The sequence below is a fragment of the Triturus cristatus genome, chromosome 6, assembly GCF_964204655.1.
Source record: "Triturus cristatus chromosome 6, aTriCri1.1, whole genome shotgun sequence".
Classification (NCBI taxonomy): Eukaryota; Metazoa; Chordata; class Amphibia; order Caudata; family Salamandridae; genus Triturus; species Triturus cristatus.
In genome coordinates this window covers 878,826,260-878,842,227 of record NC_140589.1, presented here as the reverse complement: position 1 = coordinate 878,842,227, position 15,968 = coordinate 878,826,260, and the positions used below count along the sequence as shown (strand labels likewise).

Below are 15,968 nucleotides of genomic sequence, written 5' to 3'. Positions count from 1 at the left end.
ACACAAGGTATCTTCTGATTATCCATCCTCTGTTGATTCTTGATTTCTTTGAAAATATTTTTAATTTCATATTTTAAAATCTAGGTTAGGAAGGCCAGTCGAACATCAGTGTATATATGGCATTTGGGTTCCTCTTCATCCATTGGTCTGGTAGCTGTCATTCACGTTTTGCTTCTTCCCACCAGAGCCTGGGGGAGTGGGACAGCCCATTTCGGCCATCTCTTGCACTTACATTTTGTCCTGATCTCTTGAACATCCGCCTAAAAATAGGTGCACTTTAGTGCAAGGGTTGGTTAGTTAGTACATTACTCTGCCAATGTTTTTTTTCTTTTCCATTCTGTATCCTGTTTCTTTATTTTTAGTTATCTATTTGTGTTAGGTCTTCAGGATGCTGTAATTCAAAGCCAACAGTACCTTTTAGTTGCAGCAATAAGAATTATGTGATTGAGACATGTCGCCGTAGATACAAATGCTGTGCATACTCCTGCCATCTAGTGTTGGGAGCATGGTCAGCGGGTCCATTGCCTAATTGTTTTCTTTCCGCTATTGGGTTCAGACGTGTGCTCCAGTACTCCGGGTTGATAAGGTCGTGGTGCTCTTTTTCGGTTCACATGGGTACCTTCCCTCTGTCGGTATTATATTTTAATCACGTCTCCCTTACTCTCTGTGTTGGGTCGATGTTTGGTTACTTTGTTGACCGCAGCCCCTCCTGGGCCTCATTTGGGGCCTACTCCCGTCTCCTAGTTTTATCTCTCAACCGTGCCTCGACGGTGATGGAACGAATGCCATTCTGATATTATCCGCGCTGCCACACGAAATATCCTCTGACCGACCGCATTCAGGTCTTCTTTTTGGGCCTATTGTCCGAACACATCGAAGCCAACTGTGACACCTGCCTCTCCTTCCGTTCCAAGAAGACTCTTTGTGACCATCGGGCACATCGACTCAGGATGTCGCGCAGGAGCGGCGATGACACCCCACACCTCCTTGACCCCAAGGACATCAAGGGGGAACTTCATCCACAAGCGTCCGCTGCAGATGCTTTCTCACCTAAGGAAAGCTCTGGCTCCGATCTGGAGATCGAGGTTTATCTGCCAGCCTAGCAGTCTGTGGGTGCGGCACTCCCTGCTCCTCGACACCGCTCTCAATATAAGCAACCCTCTGCCAAAGGCACACAGCCACTCTGGAGTGCCAGAGAGAGGACTTCAGCCACTACTGCCTTCGGGCCATAGTCTGCACCGGTAAACCACTTCAAACACACCGTCCAGCTCTGGCTCGGCACCGAAGAAACCCTTGAGACTGGCTGCTTTGGTGCTAGCTACTCTGACACCGGCACAGAGCCGACCCTCAGTGCTGAGCCCATTTGCCTCCGCACCGAAACCAAAGCTGCCCTCGGAGCTGAAGACTTCGGCACCGACCAGCAGGGCCGACATCGGTGCTGGCGCGGCAAACCGATTCTTCGCAGACTGCAAGAGGAGATGCGCCACAAGGCAGAAACACCTGGTCATCCAACCCCATACGAACCAGATCCTTCCCACCCTACAGGGTCTGCTGCTGTTCCACTCTCGAAACGCCACTGTCCTTTGAGGAAGCCTTGGACATTCCAATTCCAGCAAAGTAGCAGAAGAAGCCGGATGAGACTAACAGGGTACCACCATCCTCGAACCCTGTTCCTCCGCCTTCACCTTCCCCACCTGCGTCTACAGGGATCCCCTTGACATCACACCTCCGGGGTCTCCTCACTGGCATGGGCGGGCATATGGGAGGGGAGAGAGTTGACAATCCTCCACAGGGTGACCCATGGGACACCCATGCAAAAAGAAGAATCACTAGACTGAATGCAGAACCATGTCAACTATTCACCCGAGTACAGAGATCTGGACCTAAACCCATAGTTCTTTCCCCATTCCAGTTTGGACCCAGGCATATGCAAATCAGTCTTGACCCTGCTGGCTTGGTGAGCAAAGAAACTATGGATTTAACCCAGATCTGTGACTGGGGGTGAATGTTTGATTTGTTCAGCATTCCGTCCATCATCTGTTCTTTTTGCCCATGGGACTCCTATGACGCAGACCCACTGGGGGACACAGATCTTGACCTGTACCCTGCCCATCCCTCTCTCAGGACTATTCCCCATCCAATCAGAAACTCCTTGGTAGGGCCACCTTATTCAATATGGTGTGTCTTTTATACAGAGCCCCTAGAGGAGGACTTCCTTTTTGAAATCCACTCCTCCACTTGACTCTCAGTACCTCCCCATGCTTAAGGGTATGCTACGCCACACACCCGACATCTTCACGGTCCTCGTCCAAGCCAGGGTCATAAGTATGGTGGATACAAAATAGAAAGCCTCTCCTACTGACACAATTTTCATGTGTGGCCAGCTCCCGCCGACACTCTGGCCTTCACTACTGTTCGTAAGTGAGACAACTCCTAGGCCAGTGGAGATGCTACTATTAAACACTAATATTTACTGTGCCCCAGATGCTGCAGACACTGCTGCCAGGAGAGTTAATGCCAGCGTTATTCTACGCAGACACACCTGGCTCCGTATCTCTGGCTTCCAGCCGGAAGTTCAGCTGAACCTGTTGAACACAACTTTTGGTGGCCAGCTCCTCTTTGGCCCACAGGGGGGCCAAATGTTAGAGAAGATCAAGACAAATATGGAAACAGCCAACGCGATGGGCGCACTTAGGACACCTGCTCCCAGCAGCTCCTTTCCCCACAACACCCTATCGTGAGGGCTCAAACACCACCTCCCCCAAAGCTTCCAAGTCCTACCAGCACACCCACTGACAGTAATACTCTCCCAGGGGTTACTTGAGAGGGTCCTAAAGGGGCACAATTCTAGAGGCAGAGGTAAAGGTGGCTCCCTAAAAGGTCATTTTCTGAGAAGCTCAAACAAATAGCTTAATAAACAGCATACATTAATGATTCGGAGAGCAATACATTACAAGTGCAATTAGTGTCATAGCTGCAACCTCCCATTGGGCGCCGCTCAGTGACTCCCCAGGGCCCTCATGCCCCAATACTGAATCCCCCCCTCAGCCCCCGCTTTATGCAATTATACAATTCCTAGCAACTCCCATGTATATTATCGTTCAGAGTGCAGGGTCATCGTAGGCATGAGGGAAAAACAAAAAGAATAAAACGCCCAGCTCCAACACCCCCCCCCCTCCCCTACTAACCCTTAAGTCCCCTGTAGACCCCCCCCCCCCCCCCCCCCCAGCATGCCGCTGGCTACTAACTAAAAGGTTCCAGTTATTCCCAGTTCTGCTCTATGGTAGTCAGGTTGCTTCATGCTGTTTATTTTGAAATTTCTACCAAAATGTCTGAGTTTAGATGTATTCAGGGCATTATAGTATTTTTGTTTGTTAATGTTTTCTTTTTTGTTGCCTAAAAGCATGTTTTATGTTCTCGCTGCAGTCCTTGGAGCGTAAAACAGATGGACAACTTGATGTTCTTCATTGTGACTTCTTCAAACTGGATCCCTTGAGTCACGGACCTGCGAAGCCCCCTTCTATGTATTCCGAGATGCTCTTCCAGAAATTGGGCATGGCTGAAGTTCCATGGACTGCAGGTATGATCATATTTAGGGTCAGCCAAGCCTTCACACAGGTTGACAAAGTTGTGTCCACTCATATCATTGCAATAACCCCATCCTCCATGGTATCTATGTTTAGCATAATCCATGATGACCAATGACGCTCACTAATGAAAATTGCAGGCGGAGCTGAGACACGACTTCTGGAACCGTATTGATTCCAAGAAGCCCTCGCATGGTGAGAGCACCGCATGCGCGCTGCTAACACCAGGCGAGACCTAAAAGCCCTCATTTCTAAATGGCACAACAACAAACCCATGGCAATTCATCGGCATGCCGAAAGCTGATAGAGCAGATAACAACAGGTCTTGCAGACCACACATGCGCGCTGCCTAGGCTCGACCTAAAAAGATGAGTCTTTCCCAAGCGGGAATTGACACCAGATTCACCTCAGATGAGAAAATTGTCTTATTTTAAGATGGAAACTTCCTAGTCACCAATTCCTTTAAACAGTATCAATTGGGGTCAGAAGTGACTGCAGCTGCATGATCACCTTTCAGCAATCAAGCCTACTTCAGGATGGAAACATTCACTTTGCAGAAAATCATTTTGTCTTGGTAAACCATCCTAATAGTCCTCCTTCATGCCTCGTCTAGTACAGGTACTATGTTGTGAACAAACACTTTGTTCTCAACATTTTACTGTGACCCTTTGTTGTCCTTGTTTCCCCCCTAATAAAAATCCCTTCACCTAACTAGCAAGTGCAGAAGTATTTGGTGCACTACTGAATAGGTGCAACATTCTGCTTCGATTAGGAGACCCTGGAGATCATTAAATGCACATTGCAGCTATGTCCAAATCTCCCCCACTCCATTTGCACACTTTTCTCTTTACCTTTTTAGTGACCCTCCTGTTACTTGATATTATTGTGCCTCGTGTGAACAAAGGTGAAAGGGGGAGAGAAAAGAAAGCAAAGGTATAGTGGATTAGAAAACAGATGAGAAGAAAAAGATTAGAGCAAGATGACCAGAAAAGAAGGGGAGATAAACTGGAAGTGAGTGGTGAGAGGAAGCGGTGAGATGTTGAAAAAGACAGAAGGAATAGTGATGGAGAAATAAGGATGAGCTGGAGAAAAAGGGGACCAGAGAATTAAATACCCGAGAAGAAAGAAGATTAACCAATTCTGTTTGGTAAAGTGAGGGTTTAAGAGAAGAGAGTACACATCAGAGGGGGGTGGATGTATCGAGGGAAAGAGGATTGGGAAAGTATCAGTGGAAAAAGACCAGGATCGTGACAAAGATAAGGTTGAGGATGAGTGGCATGGAGAACTTGTAGAATGTTTTTTGTTTTGAGTTTTATATAGCTCAAACTAGACCCGAAAATATAGGGCATCAGAGCGCTTTACATGAGCACCAGTTTCGTAACAGATGGACACATTCATTTTTGTTAGGCACGGGGAGATTACGTGATTTGCCCAGAATCACAGGATTTTGAGCGTCGTTGCCGAGAATCGAAGCCGGTTCCCCAGCTTCGAGGTTGACCGCTCTAGCCGTAAGGCTACATCCTCTTGTAACACGTTGATTTAAAAAAAGGAGGGAGAAGATATTACGGGAAAGTAGAGGTTGACTGAGAAAGGAGATCTGCATGAAAGGAGAAGAAGTGAAGATGAAGTGAAGAAATGGCAGAAGCATAAGGAGGGAGGATGATGGACGAAAGGAGTGGTTGAGATGGTTGAATGAGATGTGCCTACGTGGAGAAATAAGGAGTGTAGGAAAGTAAACGAAGCCGCTGCCCCTCTGCCCTTCTCCCCGTACCCCCCCCGGCCTTTTTTAATTGTCTTTGAGAAGCTTTGTTGCTATAGTGACAGTGGGCGTTTAACTTATCGAAACACACAAACACGTTTTTCCATTCTTAAGTGGGAGGGGCACACTTTGCCTGCTTCAGCAAACCTGCTTTCTCCTGGCAAGTGACTGGAGGAATGCATTCCTTGTTCATGTGTTATTTCTGGTAAACTAGCTGTGAGGCTCTATGCACATAAAAGGCGGCACTGTATAGCTGCCAAGGTTTCAGATTGCTATGTGTGACTTTTTTTTTTTTTTTTACCGATTTTTTTGGCAAGTAGCACATATAGAGCAGAGCTCTGAACCCCAGAGGCATCTGTATAAGAAACTTATATAATTATGCCTTGATGTTTACATGAGCAAACAAGGAAAAATGAAGAGCACTACAAATGAAAAAACCCAACAAATAACCATCCCCCCACAAACACACCCCCATCGCCCTAACGTCCACTCCTGTGCAGCACATTGACAGGAAAATTACCTCCAGCGAAAAGTTTGAGCTGTCATTGCATTTGAGACTATGTCCTACATCAAGAAAATAAAGAGTTAAGCCAGGTCGAGGGGCCCCGCCGTCGAGACGGGCTCCAACTCCAAGCCTCGGTAGTCCGCCCAACGTTTCCAGATTTTAAAATGTATAAGCGGGCACCCTCTTGCTGTGAAGATGGGAATCTCCAAACCCATGCAGAAGTCCAGACCGTTCTTCCATGCGGACACTGAGGGCGCCACCGGTGCCTTCCAGGCCCTGGCAATATCCCTTTTAGCCAGAGTGAACCCCAATAGCATAAGATGGCGTTTGTATATGTTGCCCCCAACCCCATCCATAACGTGGAGGAGTACCAGCTTTGGCGAGCAGGGAAGGTCCCAACCCAACACCTCTGAGAGGCAGGCCATAACACCCCTCCAGAAACGTGCCAATGCGGAGCAGGGCCAGACTGTGTGTGCAGGGTGCCCTCCTCCCGCTCGCATCTGAGACACATATAGGGAAAGCCACCAAACCTGCCCTCCAAACCTAACCCTGGTAAAGTATACCCGATGAAGGTTCTTGAACTGGATAAGGCGTAGACTTACAGCTATGGCAGCCCCCCACGGGGAGGCCAGAGCCTCCGTCCAGTCCACCTCCTCCAATGGGCCTACGTCCCCCTTGCAGGCCTCTCTGAGTTTCTGCCACGTGGGGGAGCTATGAGTGACCAGGGATGGGTACATTTTGGAGATCTTGTGGTCTTGGAGATCTCCCATGAACACCTTCGCCTCAATCGGGCTAAACTCGGCTAATGACTCTAAGCCCTCCAAACTGGAGGAGAGAGCATGCCGGAATTGAAGATATCTATAGAATTGGGATTTTGGCATATGGAAATCTTTCTGTAGATCCTGAAAAGACTTCAGGACCGGCCCCCGTATTACGTCACCCAGAGTAGAGATACCAATACTTTCCCATCCATGAAACCCAGATAGAGTAGCCAATTGCAGCAGTCGCCCATTGTGCCAGAGGGGAATCTCCCGCGTCAGCCTATTCCACCAGCCCATCCTCCGTAGGGCCTGCCGCCAGATTTGGAATACAACCTTTGTGACAGACAGCAAGGAGTTGCACAGTGGTGCAGAGTATAATATAGTGTGTAAAGAGAGGCCCACCATGCAACGCTGGGTCGGCCCTATCCCCATACCACCATTCTTTCAGGACTAGCAGATGCGAGGCCATGTAGTATGATAAAATATCAGAGATCGCCAGCCCCCCACAGTAGGTGGATTGAAAACAAGTCCTTATGGCAACTCTTGCCACCCCACCGACCCACAGAAACTGTCCCAGGGCCGCATTGACCTGCCGAAACCATCCAGGAGGGATCGAATAGGGGTGATTTTGCAGATGGTAAAGTAAGCGGAGGAGCAAGACCATCTTGAAGATGGCCGACCTGCCATATATAGACAATGGCATTTGGGACCAAGTCTTAAGGTCCTCCCGTACAGGGTCCCATATTGGAGCCAGATTTCTATCCCAAGATGTGGTAAGCGAGTCAGATAAAAACACTCCCAAATATTTCACCCCCCCCAGAAACTACCCGATCAGAGGATGCCCAGGAGCCAAGACCCGCGCATCTCCGAGAACCCAAAGAGTAGGCTTTTCCGTGGGTTCATGTATAAGCTAGAGGACTCCCCCAAAAATTTGCATGATGCGAAGCTGCCTCGGCCCGTCCTGTCTAAATTGGTGAGAAAGTATAGCACATCGTCGTCGTACAGAACAATACGGTCCGACAGTCCGTGTGCCCTATTAAAGCCCAACACTTGTGCATCGATCCGCACCCAGGCGGCCAAGGGTTCCCTTGCTAACGCGAACAAGTATGGAGATGAGGCAACCCTGCCTGGTACCCCGTCCAATAGAAAACGTGGAGGAGACAGAGCCAGCCACATGCACTGACGCGTTGAGGTCGGTGTAGAGTAATGTCAGGTAGGACGGGAAGCGAGGTTCAATATTCAGCCTATGTAAGAGCGCAAATAAATATACCTAACTAAGGGAGTCAAATGCCCTATCCATATCTGCCAGTAACAACGCAGCTCGTTCTCCCAGCCCTTGAATGGTCGACCTGGCAACATGTACCCGACGAATATTATGCCGAGTCACCCGTTGGGGCATAAACCTGGCCTGATCGGGATGTACTAGGGAAGTGATATGAGACTGAAGGCGATTGGCCAAAGCCTTAGCCAGAATCTTGGCCTCCACGTCCAGTAGAGAGATTGGACGATATGATGCGTGCTGTTCAGGAGGTCTACCAGGTTTGTGGAACACCACCACCTCCGCGTGTCTCCAGTCCCGAGGCAGACAGCCCAGCTCCCTGGGGTCCTCCACCACCCTACGGTAATGGGGCCCTAGCTGCAAAAAATATCATTTAAAAATATTCACAAGGAAAGTCGATTGGCCCTGGGGCCTTACCCGTATAAAGGTCCCTCAAGGCGGAACCCAGTTCCTCCTCTGTGAGTGGAAGATCAAGCTCCGCACTCACGTCGTCGGATAAAGCCTTAGGCGGGAGGTCATCCAAGAAGCGGCATATCACATCTTCATGCAAACACTCTCTGGGGGCATATAGCTCTGCATAATACGTAGCAAAACATTTAGCGATTGTAGAGGAATCCGTGAGGGATGCCCCATCTGGGCCTACAATACCAGGGAGGGCCTGGGGGTAAAGTATCCCCTGACACAGCCTGTGGAGCAGCTTACTGGATTTATCCACCCACTGGTAAATCCTGCTGCGGGTAGCCAACCAAGCCTGGCGGGCCTCGTCCAGCAGGAGGTCAGCATGACTCCGCTGCACCAGCAGCAATTGTCGACGGACCTGACTGTCCCCGCCATCCCTACTGCGGCACTCCAGATCGACCATCTTCGCCTCAGATTGTACAAGGAACTCCTTCCTCGCTCTCTGGGCTGCCGCACAAAAGGAGATGTCTACACCCCGTATTGTGGGCTTCATTGCTTCCCACAGATGTTCAGCCCCATCCACCGAGCCTATGTTGAGTGTCCGGTATTGATCAATAGCACCCTCCACATGCCCCCTATAGTCCTCTTTCTGTAGGTTCCAGGCCGAAAGGTGCCACTGAAAAGGCTGATGCGCCCGACCCACCCGTATGGTGAGGGCCACCGGCGAGTGATCCGATAGTCTCCGTGGAAGGATATCCGCCTCCACCACCCTGCCTTCCGCCACCCTGGGGACAAATAAATAATCAAGGTGGGAATAGGAATCGTGAACCGCCGTGAGGTATGTGTATCCCTGCGCTGTTCTGTTCAGTCGGCGCCAAAAGTCCACCCAGTCAAGCCCTATCACCATAGAATGTAGTTTGGTGGGTTGTCGGACAACTGTAGAGCCCCCGGGCCTCCAGCAGTCTCTAGCCAGATCTATCCCGTCATAACAATCACCCCCGACCACGGACAGGCTATCTGGTATCTCTACCCACAGGGTCATAAGTCTCTCTACCAGACCCCAGGAGAGCGGGGGGGCATAGACACATCCCAGTACTACAGTTTCTTCACCCACAGTGCCCTGGAGGAACAGATATCTGCCCTGAGTATCCGCCCATGTCTTGACGTGTGTATGGAACCCGGCGACTAATTAAGATCGCATCTCCCCCCCCCGAGACCCCCTTACGAACCCCGAATGGAACCCCTGAATGTAACCAAAGCGTTGAAAGCATAGTGCCTTAGTCCTCATAAGGTGCTTTTCTTGTAGCATGAGAATGTCGGCATGGGCCCTTTTGGCCTGCTTGAGTATAGCCCCACGTTTGATTTTGTCCAGTGTCCCCCTAACAGTCCAGCTTACTATCCAAAGGGTCCCAGAGAGATCCCGTTGACTACCTAACGGATCTGCCATGTGAGACCCTGATGCAAATCATTGATGCATGGAAAAGTGTATGGCATGTGCAAAGTGGATCTAAGCTAGTGTAGGACAGTGCGATCAGAGGGCAAAAACTACAACAACCACCCCCACCATCCTATACCTCAGGAACACTGAAGTACCTGTCGCGGCAGGTGTGGCAAGCAGACCCCAACAGGAGGTCCCACCCCTGCCAATGGATCCCCAACTTACAGCCTATTGTCAGCTGGCACTCTCCCTATCAGACAAAGTCCAACAGAGATAACGGCCTTCATGTGTGCTTCTCCAGTCAAGGCGAAGACGTCAAAAGACCCATAGGACTGCGGCCTACTCCATCAGTTAGGCCACCGGTGTGTGCTGCTGAGGGGCCGACCCAGCCGGGAAGAAGCACCGCACGACTGGGATCGACGTCTGGACCTGGAGTGTTTATTCCTTTTGACTTCAATGTGGGCTGCTTCCGAGCTGCCTCGCTGGATGAGTAATCCGACTCCCTCCGGGTTGGCGTGTGAGGACGAAGCCGCACCGTCTCATCTGTCCACTGGAAGACTTCCTCCGGCAAGTCAAAGAAGTGGGTGCGATACTGATACACCACCCGCAACCTGGCCGGATACAGCAAAGCATAGAGAAGCTTGAGATCCCAAAGATGAGCTTTGGCCGCCTTGAATGATTGTCTCCGTTGCTGGACCAGCTTCGTATAGTCGGGAAATATCAGGATGCGGGCATTATCAAATAGCAACGGTTCCTTGGCCCTAGCCTGTTTCAAGATAATGTCACGATCAGGATAATTCAGCCCCAGGCGGAGGCTTCTGCATCAGGGACCTGTGGCGCATTCCACCACGAAGCATCGGGACAAGGACTCTGGGGGAAGCCAGCTCTCCAGCCACTGGGTAAGGAACCGCTCCATATCTCTCCCCTCGCACCCCTCGGGGAACCCAACAAAGCGGAGACTGTTGCGCCGGGCCCTTCCCTCGGCATCCTCCACTTGTGACGCCAGTCCATGTTGGGTCTCCAGCGAGGCCACTCGCTTCTGCAGGGTGATGACCCCATCCTCCACTCCAGATATTCTCATCTCAGCCTCTGCGATATGCGCCACCCAGTTACACCAGTCTTGCCGCCGCAGCAGCATAACGTCGGAGCCGATGGCTCCAATTTTAGCGTCCAGAGCATCTTTAGATTGCATGATGGCCGCCATGAGGGCAGTATTGTCCGGCATGGCTCCCTGTGCATCCCCAGGTGCCACCGCAGAGGCCCCGGGGCTTGTATATTTATCCAGTGTGCTCTGTTTGGCCGAACCCCCTCCTGCTTTATCTCTCGTCATAAAGGAGGACAAGGGAACCCTACTCACTACGGAACCAGGGTAACTGAACTATACAAGACAACAGTGGTTCCTGTGGAATAGTATGGTTGTATATAAATGCAACAATGCCTGATAGCGATATAAGGGTTATAAATGAAGTCAGAAAGGAAGAAACACACACACACACCAAAGGTTTAGTTAGCACATATCTCTATCACTCAATTAATAAATTGAAAATAGACAATTGTGCAAAAAAAGTGTCCCATGTGAAACATGAACCTACGGAGTGCGTAACATAATGTGACAATATTTACAAGGTTTCAGTAGAATCTTAGTACAGAAAGCGACCATTTCAAAATATACACATGAATATTCAGTCACTGTATACAATCATAAGCACTGAAACATTGGTTCGCTTTCATCTTTACTGTCTACGGCGTTCGACCCTATTGAGGTTGTAGGGTCTCGTCAGGACCTATGATAATAGGGACATCTGGACGTTTGAATGCTCTGCTGCTTATAGGGAGTGTGTAACCCGTGTTTAAAGTGAAAGAAAGTTACTCACAAGGAACCCAGCCGGGTTCCCTGTTGAGGTTGTGAGCAGACATTGTTGCATTTATATACAATACTCACACTTAATATAGGGTAGCACTTGTTTAAAAGTTGTTTAAAAAGCAATGGGAACGGGCATAACAACGTTATGGACGAAAACCCTCACTCACCCGAGGGTGACATGCTTCATCATTGGGTTCCTCCAGCACACGAGGACCGCAAGGTCTCTCGTGTAGGCTACGACTTCACCAAGAGGGAAGGAGCAGGAGTGCAAAGCACAGGTTGGATCTACCAACTCTATATGGTGAGGAGGGGCAGAGTGCAAAAACAAAATGTGTGAATTAAAAGACTCTCTGTATAGGGGCAACAACTTTATTCTTCCTGCCTATATAGTAGTCGATTAAAATGCAAGTGATTGTAGGGTCAAAGAGTACCCTAACTTAGGATCAACATGTTTCTGCCCTAGTGACAAGATAGTTTGGGGCATTCATCAGGATCATAAGAAAGTCACTCTGCTATAAAGGTGCATAAATCATAATAAAATACTTGGGCCATCATATCTTGACCATCAGACGCAATATCGTTTTGAACGATGGATCGGAAGGCTCTATAGCATGTAGTATCTGTGTTTGCTCAATCATCAGCAGAGTCTCACACCAGTTCGTCATGCTGCAGCTGGTGTGGCGTAATTTCTGTGACCGTCACAGAAATTACGCCACACCAGCTGCAGCATGATGAACTGGTGTGAGACTCTGCTGATGATTGAGTAAACACAGATGTCTTGTATAGTTATCTCTCGTCATGGCGGCCTTCAAGCATCCCGGCTCCCAGGATGTCCTCACACCAGCACACCGTGTAAGTCAGTCAGGAGACAGCGGACCCCAATGCAAGGAAGGGAGCAAATAAGCACACTCCCCTACGCCAGCGACCCACCTCCACACTTGAGTAGAGGCATTATTGGAGCCGGATGGAGGCGGCAGTAGAATGGAGTCGCGGCCTGACCTGACCGCCGATCACAGGACCGTTAGCAATGGGGAAGGAAGGGGCCAGGGAACCCAACAAAGCTGGAGCAGCAACTGCCTGCAGCGATCACCACGGGGGCGGTATCATGCCCCACAGGGGCCCTCCGCACCGGCCCCCCAGACCACCACGCACCCCAGGGTGCTGCCCCCGCTGCCAACCGGTAGTCCGGGGGGGGCCACAGGTTCTGGTACACCCCCTCACGGGCCTGCACCCATCGCCCATGTGACCCTGCAGCAGCCCAGGTCTACAGCTAATGTCCCTACGAGGAACTTGCGCGATCCGATAGGCCACCGAAGCGAGTATGTCCCATCTAACCAACGGGTGAACAAACAAACGAATTGAAACAATAAACTAACACAACAGATCAGTCTTTGCCACTGGGATACCCATTTGCAGTCTGACAGTTCCAGACTCCAACTCGTGGATTCTTCAACACGCAAAGTCTTTTAGTCGGCTGCTGGGTTGAGGGTTGCTTCGTAGCTGGTATCGCTGTCCACCCCTTGGCTCGCTGCTCACCCCTCGTCTGCTGGCTGGGCTCTCGCTGGTCGGATTTTCCGGTTCTTCTCTGCTCCCCATTCGGAGTTGGCTCCGGCTGCTCCGGTGTGGCTGTACCTGGCTGGCTCTGGCTTTCCTCCTGCTCACTCGCCTCCACTACCTCAGGCGTGGGTGCGGAGGCGGAAATCTTCTTAAACCACGCTGCATTCCGCACCAGCTGTTGAGAGCCTCTCTTCGCCGTGATCATGGTTCCGTTCACATGAGTCACCTCCCACAGTTCTCGTTCAAACGGTGTGCGAAGCTTGGACCCCGGGTGTCGATCCTTTACAACAACCGAGTCCCCCGGACTGATCCTCGATGGCTTGGCTCTCCTTTTTTGACTGGTCTTGTCGTTGGTGCATTGCCGCCTGTCTTGAGCCCGCGCCGGGTCTATTTCAGCCTGCACCCATTTTTCACTGGTGGAAATTACGTCTCTCACAGCCCGCTGCATCAGTAGGTCGCTAGTTGCACAACCCGTAGTGCAGTGGGGGGGGTGGGCGGTTGTCGATAGGCTCTCAGAAAACTTTGTAAACAGTCTTCCAGATCTTCCGCCTCATCTACTCCAATCCGTAATGCCTTGTTGAGAGTCCTCATGAACCTCTCCACATTGGCGTTATTCAGCGATGGCGAATTATGTTCACTACCATGTAGTCTCGGAACTCCTGTCCTTGGAATTGAGGGCCATTATCCGTGCGTATTTCCGTGGGCATTCCTAGAAGTGCAAATGTCTTCTCTAGTACCGGCCTGACGTTCTCGAAAGCATTCGATGCCACCACTTCGACCACTGGGAACTTGGAGTGGCTGTCTAGCATTACCACCGTGTGGCGTCCACCCGGAAAACTGCCAAAATCAAGACTGATGGGGCTCCACGGTGTCATGCTGGGTGCTTCCGTGATGATTGGCGCGGGAGCTGCTTCTGCTCCAGTGATCAGGCATGCATGGCACCCTCGGACCTTCTCTTCCACCATGCGGTCCATTACCGGAAACCACACTTTCGATGCTGTCCATTACCGGAAACCACACTTTCGCTCTTAGTCTCGCCTTGGTTTTCTCTACTACCTGATGGCCTTGGTGGGCTAGCTCCACTGTTCTCTTCCATAGTTTGAACGGAATGACAATCTTGGCATCCCGGAGCAGGACCCCCTCCCATCCATCGCTGAGTTCATCCCAACATCTCCATAGCCCTTGTCGGTACTCCTTCTCCGCCTCGGTAAGTCCACTAGACCCCTGCAGGAACAGCTTCCACTGATGGTTGCGCAACGCTTTGTATCACGGCCTGGAGACACCCATCTTCTTTGGTTGCTTCCTGGACCTCCTTCACCGATGTGGCTCCGCCTCCTCCACCACCTGCTTCACGAATTAATCCGTGCCCTCATCGACTTCGCCCCGTGTTCCGGGGGCCAAGTGCTAGCGGGTGTCTTGAGAGGTAATCGACGGGGTTGTTGACACCGGGGCGATATACGACATCAAATTTGTAGTGTTGTAGTTGCACGGCCCACCACTCGATCCGCGGTGGTCCTCCCCTGGCAGTGCCTGCGAACAACGGCACAAGAGGCTTATGATCCGTTATCACGGTGAAGGTGTGCCCGCACAGGTACAGGTCGAAATGCTGACATGCCCATCGAATAGCCAACGCCTCGCGTTCAATTTGGGCGTACCTGGTCTCCACAGCGGTTAACGCCCGACTGGCGTATGCAATGGGCAACCATTCCTCTTGTTGGTCCTTTTGGAGCAGCATGGCCCCCACGGGTCAGGCGTCCATCACGAGCTCTGTGACGTGCCCCGGCTTGAAGTAGGCCACTGTGGATCCATGCAACAAAGCTGCCTTGATGTCGTTGAATGCTTGAACTTCTTCGCTGGACCACTGCCAACGCACATCCTTCTTTGTGAGCTTTCGAAGCGGTTCTGAGTGCGTGGCGCGGTGAGGTATGAATCGGCCACAGTAATTGGCCATTCCCAGAAAACTTCTGGCCTCCGACTGGTTCTGAGGTATGGCTGCCACTCTTATGGCCACCACCTTAGCAGGGTCCACGTACAACCCTTTCGCAGAGAACTTGTAACCAAAGAATTCCATCTCATTTGCGTAGAACTTGTATTTTGCCTTGTGCAGAGTCAGTCCTTGTTCCACGAGCCTCCTTAGTGTGGCCCTGAGTCTGGTGTGATGGTCCTCCAGCGAGTTTGAGAAGATGAGAATGTCGTCACTAACATTGAGTACGCTCTCCAGTCCCGACAGGGCTTCCCGCACTGCATCTTGGAAGACCTCTGCAGCTGAAGAGACACCAAAGCTGAGACGCTTGAATCTTCGGAGTCCCACATGCGTAGAAAAGGTGGTTATATACCGACTTTCCTCAGCTAACACAAGCTTATGGTATCCAGAGTTCAGATCCACCTTTGAGAACCATTGGGCTCCGTTGATGTCCGCTATGATCTCGTCTATCGTGGGTGTAAGGCAGTGGCGTCACTAGGGGGGTGCGGGGGGTGCGGACCGCACCGGGTGACACCCTCACGCGGGGTGACACCAAAGGGCCGGTCACTGTGGTGCAGACTGCAGAGCCAGGGGCGTAACACAGGCCCCCGCAGCCCCCACGCTCCAGGGGCCCCCTCGGCAGCCAGCAAGCACAACACATCAGTCTTGCTTGGATGTGATAGGTTACGTAACTTACGTTACGCTCGACGTCGTTGCACCTCGTCTCTTTTTAAATTAAATGGTGCGCGGCAGCGCGCAGTTGTCTTCACGTCTGCGTCAGCTCTTTACTAGGGTTGAAAACATTCCTTTATTTGCAGGCGGGGGCGGCGTAAGAAAAAAAGGCCGGCAAGAGGAG

General features: G+C 51.0%; 1 protein-coding gene across 1 annotated transcript in view; it reads left to right on the top strand.

Annotated features, from left to right (window-relative positions):
* LOC146817998 (dimethyladenosine transferase 2, mitochondrial-like) overlaps positions 1-15,968 on the top strand; it is a 135,137-nt gene that overhangs the window by 70,101 nt on the left and 49,068 nt on the right. The window contains exon 3 of the mRNA XM_085611474.1: positions 3,427-3,580. Coding sequence (XP_085467600.1) covers positions 3,427-3,580 — 154 coding nt within the window. The remainder of the gene's footprint in view (positions 1-3,426; positions 3,581-15,968) is intronic.